Source organism: Thunnus albacares, chromosome 15 (genome assembly GCF_914725855.1).
Source record: "Thunnus albacares chromosome 15, fThuAlb1.1, whole genome shotgun sequence".
Lineage (NCBI taxonomy): Eukaryota > Metazoa > Chordata > Actinopteri > Scombriformes > Scombridae > Thunnus > Thunnus albacares.
In genome coordinates, this window is record NC_058120.1 from 29,601,913 (window position 1) to 29,608,345 (window position 6,433).

A 6,433-nucleotide genomic window follows, 5' to 3' on the forward strand; every position below is an offset into this window, starting at 1 on the left:
GCTCGCTGGTCCACAGGAACACCGCCTCCCTCTGCAGCTCCAGCAGACACTGACAGGAAGACACAGACGGACCGACTGTTAGCGTCTCTGTGGGACTTTTAAAGGAATGAGCTGAAACCAACCGGGAGTCTTCGTGTCACCTTGGCGGCGGCGCAGCGTACGGACATGGAGCGGTCAGTCAGACAAGCCCTCGCCGCCTTGTAGACGTCACGGTGACACGGCATGGCGCTCACACCCAGTCCTCGCAGGATCTTCTCCACACTCGACATGATCTCATACCGACCCTGAGACTGATGCAAAAAAACACAGGAAATGACCTCATTACACCACAGCTGCCCCACCTGGACCTCATTCACACGAGAACTTTATTTAACCTTGAAAAGCTCCTCACTGTGATTACAAATCTCTCTCACTGGAGAGTCCGAGCCCAGAACGAAGCAGCACAAACGTATTTAAAAAGCTAAATCTGTGGAGAATTAACAGCTTTCACTGACAGACACAGACGAGTGGAAGAGACTGAATTAAAGGACTGATCCTGTTTGAGGTTAGTGTGGGGGGGAAACTAAACAGAAACTGAAATAATCCAGCAAAGTAAATAAAACCTAAAACAGAAGTGATCAGAAAGTTAAACTGAACATAAAATGAAATCCTGAAATAGAGCGAGAAAGTAAAACTAATCTGAATCTTCTTCCTGTTTCTCTCTCTGCTGCTTCCTGTTTTCCAGATAAAAACACTAAACTGACCTCTGCGTTCTTCATGGCTTTCAGCAGGTTGACCAGAGTGTCTTTGAAGAGGCCGGCGAGCATCCGACCGAGCTGCTCGAACAGAGCGCCCAGACACGCCACGGCTGCCCTGAAACACACACACACACAATTATATATAATATATTATTATCCATATATATATAGTAAAGCTTTATATATGTAACAGAGATGTGCTGCTATCAAATCTTCACGCTACGATTATTGTTGGTAAAAAAAATCAAGCAGCAACCTCCAAAAACTGCAGTTCCTCTAACGGCCACTTGAGGCTCTAAAAGCGAGTCAATCACCATAGAAAAATGGTGCTAACCAAGCTACTAGCTAGCGTTAGGGTTAGCTCCACCCTCTCGTCCATAAACCAGTGGGTGACATCACAGTGATGACGTCTATTATTTTTTATGGTAAAATATCACAGTAAAAACATAACGAGGGTGATGAGAATGGTCAGGGTACCCTGAACGCAGCCTGACTTACAGTCGGGTCGGGAGACCTGACGGCGAGTCGTCTTTGCTTCGGATGATGTCATTACACCTGTCCACCAATAGGCTGGAAGGGACGGGGTCTCCCAGGCGGTACAGCAGGGCCAAACAGTCGGCCAGCAGCCAGCGGGTCGGCGGGCCGGGGGAGCCAATCAGAACGCCTGACAGCTGTTCGACCAGACGCCGCTGGTTCTGTTTGATATCAGCCTGAAGAGAAGAGAAATACTGTTTGTTTTCTTCTCTAACTAATACAAGTAAAAGCACCTTTTTGATTGGTCAACGCAGCTCTCACCCTGTCGGAGGTGGCGAGGAGCTTCTTCAGGTCGGTCAGCCATTCGAAGATGAACTCGGCCTTCTGATGCTCGCCCAGCTGACCGCACGCCTCCTCGTTCAGCAGGAGACTACGAGCACGCTCCATCCCTCCTCCTCCTCCTCTTCCTCCTCTTCCTCTTCTTCTGTCAGTGAGGGAGAAATCTTCTGCCCGGCTCTGCCATCCTCCCAAATCCTGTTAAACACACGAGCGGCGAAGAATTAACGAGGCCGTCCAGAGACGTTTGGAAATCACAAAAAACAAATCAAAGTAGCAGAAACACTGGATCCTACATTTCCCATAATGCAACTCAACAGCATATTTTCATTAGACCAGTGACTCACAAACTTTATTATGTCAGCACCTACCATAACCACACACACACACCCACATACACACACACACACACACACACACACACACACACACACACACACACACACACACACACACACACACACACACACACACCTTTCCAGTAAAGATGACGACGTGGACGTCTGTTATGATGTGATGTAAATATCTGACATATAAAACTAACATTAATGTTTTATGACAACAGAAACACTCTTTGCTTTGAACAGTAATTTGTATCTGAAATGTTTTTCATTCATCAGCAACTGTTTTTAAAGATAAAATGTTGAAGATTTGCAGCTTTTCTGTGTCATAAACGACAGTAAACCAGGAGCTCTGTGAAAAACTGCTGTTTTCACTATTTCCTGATATTTTATAGACACAACCATTGGTCAGTTAATCAATTAGTTGCCAACTATTAAATATTTTGATAATCGACTAAAATTCTCTGATTCCAGCTTCTTAAATGACAGTAAACTGAAGATCTTTGAATGTGGACAAAACAAAACATTTGAAGACATTTTATCGACCAAACAGCTGATCGATCAATCAAGAAATTAATCAACACATTAATCCATACTGATATTCTTCATTAGCTCTGGTATATAACAATAATTCCTGATGATATGAATTAAATTAAAGTGACATGGACCCAGATAAACAGCAGTATATAGATGGAAGGATTAACTGATGAATAATGATCAGTTACTGTAGCAGATCAGCTGCTTACAGCATGTTACCGTCTACAGCAGGAAAGAGACCATATTCAATATATAAAACACCTTTTTAAGACTCTTTAAGGAAACTGCATTCAGTGTTTTTAAGTCTTTTTAAGCCCTGCAGACACTCTGATCCTTCACTGTTGCTCTGTGGGAAAATCCCGACCTGGAAGACGAACCGATGGACACATTAAACCCGTCAGAGCTGCTGCTAAAAGGAGCGTTTTGTGTTTTTTTGGGGGACAGAACTGTTCGGTCTTTGTTTCCTCCACTGAGAGCTAACGGAGCAGAGCAGGAGCAGGAGGAGAAAGAAGAGACGCTGGCAGCTGAGCCGCCGGACGCTGGAGGAATATCTGAGAGACTCACAGAGAGAAGATCATGAATTATTCAACAGATTCTGGATTCACAGAGACGCAGGGAGACTAAAAATAACCTTCTGTCCCACAGAAAACTCACTCTGCTTCAAAGAGACACTTTACTGCAGAGTAGTTTAAGATGTCATGAAGGAGAAAACATCCTCAAAACATCCCATAATAACCTGCTCATTATAACATGGAGACATTATCCTGCTTCCTGCTGGAGGAAACAGACGATGGAAACAGATCATTTCAGGCTTAGAGCTTGTAAAATCATTTAAATAAATAATAAACATCGTTGTGATTAATTTTCTGCAGTTGAACAAACTGATAAAAGCAACTGTTGTGATTAATAATAAAAGAATATATCAGTACCATCAGTATCATTTTAGCTCATAATATTCTGGCAGCTGTTTAACTTCTTCTCTTTCTTATATATTTCACCATCATTACTAATCTACCTTCTTTATTTTCTATTCATAACTACACAGCCTGCATGGCCAAATGTATGTGGACAACTGAATTAAAGCTGCAACAGTCAGTCCATTAAGCAATTAGTCAATTATTTTAATAATTGATTGATCATTTTGAGTCATTCTGAGAAAAAAAATATTGAAATTCTCTGATTGCAGCTTCTTAACTGTGAATATTTTCTGGTTTCTTTAGTCTCTATGACAGTAAACTGAAGATCTTTAAGGACGTCATGTTGGACTTTGACACTTTTATGACATTTTATGGACCAAACAACTAATAAATTAATAAGGAAAATAATCAACAGATGAATTGATAGTGTGACAGCTGAATGTTTGATTGTTCATTAATCTGATGCTTTAAAAGCCTCCGCTCCACAATAACTAACCATTATTTTCAATCAATATCAATATCAATTAATCTGATGATTACGTTCTTGCTTAGTTGATTAGTCATTTGATCTTTAAAATGTCAGAAAATGGTGAGAAATGTGGTACAAGTACCTCAAAATTGTACTTAAGTACAGTACTTGAGTAAATGTACTTAGTTACTTTCCAACACTGTGAACTACATATACAATCCTTCCCTTTGTGTTCACTGAGCTTCAGTATCTCCTGATAACGTGGATTATGAAGCTTCAGCTCATGTTCACAGATACAAAATAAACCTCAAAGTCACCTTTAATTAACCACAATAACATAAACAGTCTCCTTAACACACAGAAAAAGACCCATAAAAGCGTCACTAATTAACACAACATTCACCAAAGTGCCAACAGCAGCTGATATAAACACACCAACATCTCTGTCGCCCCTTCAAAAAGCGATAAACCGTAAAAATGCGACTTTATTTCTGCTTAAAGGACCAAACTGCAGGCTAACACAGGCTCCGCTGCTAGCATTGGGTGGCTAACCTGTTTAGCTAACAAGCAAAAGTTTACACACACAAACCGGGAAAATAACGGGACTGTTTACCTGTTGGTGTCGGTTAAAAGTCGTTAATCCGTACAGGAAGGTGACGGTCCACAAACATACGAGCAGAAAGTTTATTTCAGTTTGTTTTGATGCTCTAAATGACTCCGTACAAACAGCTGAGCTGCCCGCGGCTCAACTGACTGAACTCCGCGAGCGTCAAGTCAGCGGAAACGGAGGGAGACCACATCCGGTTACTGCCTTCAAAATAAAACACCACAGTGTCAGTTTAATATCAGTGATATAATGAGACAATCTGCTTAATCATTATTAAATTTACACATTACATAAACTGTTTACACTGTTTATACTGAACATTTGCACATTCTCGGTCAATAGCTTCCTTTACAGCTCTTTTCACTTAGAATATATTTTTTACTGATTAATTTATTGTAAAATTTAATTTATATTATTTTTGATTAGGGCTGCAACGAACAATTATTTTCTTTATCAATTATTTGATTAGTTGTTTGGTCCATAAAATGTCAGAAAATGGTGAAAAATGTGGGTCAGTGTTTTCCAAAGATGACGTCCTGAAATGTTTTGTTTTGTCCACAACTCAAAGATCTTCACTTTACTGTCATAAAGACTAAAGAAACCAGAAAATATTCACACTTAAGAAGCTGCAATCAGAGAATTTGGACTTTAAAAAAAAAAAAAAAAAAATTACCCAAAACGATTAATCGAATAGTTGCTGATTAATTTATTTGTTGGCAAATAAATGCCTGATCGTTGCAGCTCACCTGACTTTTGTGAAGTTGTATTTTCACTTACCTCCTATTTTCTGATTGTTATGCACCACAACACAAAGGCAGATTCCTTGTATGTGCAAACCTACTTGGCAATAAACATGTTTGTGATTTTGAATACAGACAGAAAACAAGTCAAGGTGGCCGATTAAACTGATGTTAATAATTCCACTTGTAACTGTACTGAAGGAACTTTACATCACATAACATAACATGATTTTAACAGTTATTACAGAATATCAAACAAACAAACAGCTGCTGTTCAGTGCATCTTTTATTCATTTAAATATATCATAAAAAAAATCTGCAGACATAATTCAGCAGATAAATAAAAAATGAATTATTGTACATACAAACATACTTTCAATAATACCAATAATCAACTATTTTGTTAGAATATTTACAGTATATTTACAATTAATAAATAAGTGGTTCTGGGGATTCAGCAAACAATTCTTCATGATACAGTAACTTTTGTTATTGTTTTCTGTTAAAATGAAAACAGAAATCATAAAAAACACTTATAAATATTTCTATTTATTCATTAGAATTATAAGAATTATAAGTACAAAAAGTTAGCAACACAATGCAGGATGTTATTGTTGTTCAAACCTTTCAGGATGCTGCTTTTAGCCACTATGGAACTCTGTCTTTAAATATTAGACTGACTGACTCCGTGGACAACCTGCCTTTTTAATACAGCCTATAACTAACAGCTGTCTGTTTTAATCTGTTATGATTTTCTCTCATTTCTTTTTAGTGACTGTGTAACTGCATTTCTTCCTTGTGTGTGTGTGTGTGTGTGTGTGTGTGTGTGTGTGTGTGTGTGTGTGTGTGTCTGCTTTTAAACTTGTGTTTCTGGTGTTTTTGCTGTTGAATCGTACGTTGAGATGCGTCCTGGTCATGAAAGGTGTTATATAAATAAAGCATGAATATTATAGCCATGCAAATCTTAGTTTTAGGGCTAATTATGAAGTAAATTAAGAACTTGATGACTTAAAATTAGCATTTGTAGTTTTTTTTTTTAAGCCTGTTTAGTTTCAGGTTTCCTGCGCAAAAAACACTGGATTTCTTTTTTTACTTAAAATACAAATTGTAATGTCTTATGCCAAACTTTTTTTTTTAATCTAATTATGATTTCCACTTTTTTTTGTTTAAAGTGAAATTGTATTTCGAGTCTGAAGTTGTTTCAAGAATGTTTTGCTTTATTTTATTTTTTTAAAGCAAAGACGTCTCACTTCCGGTCATATTGACGCTTAATCC

At 38.5% G+C, this 6,433-nt stretch overlaps 1 protein-coding gene across 4 annotated transcripts in view; it reads right to left on the reverse strand.

The window, feature by feature from the left end:
- Nucleotides 1–4,579, reverse strand: part of heatr5a (HEAT repeat containing 5a) — a 38,385-nt gene extending 33,806 nt beyond the window's left edge. For all 4 annotated transcript variants that reach the window (XM_044375933.1, XM_044375931.1, XM_044375932.1 and 1 more), the window contains exons 1-6: nucleotides 4,425–4,579; nucleotides 1,533–1,745; nucleotides 1,236–1,447; nucleotides 744–852; nucleotides 141–290; nucleotides 1–49 (exon numbers count right to left, since the gene is read on the reverse strand). The exon at nucleotides 1–49 is cut by the window's left edge and continues 123 nt beyond it. In XM_044375933.1, the coding sequence (XP_044231868.1) occupies nucleotides 1–49; nucleotides 141–290; nucleotides 744–852; nucleotides 1,236–1,447; nucleotides 1,533–1,658 (646 nt within the window). In that variant the 5' untranslated portion in view covers nucleotides 1,659–1,745; nucleotides 4,425–4,579. The remainder of the gene's footprint in view (nucleotides 50–140; nucleotides 291–743; nucleotides 853–1,235; nucleotides 1,448–1,532; nucleotides 1,746–4,424) is intronic.
- Nucleotides 4,580–6,433: the final 1,854 nt, after the last annotated feature.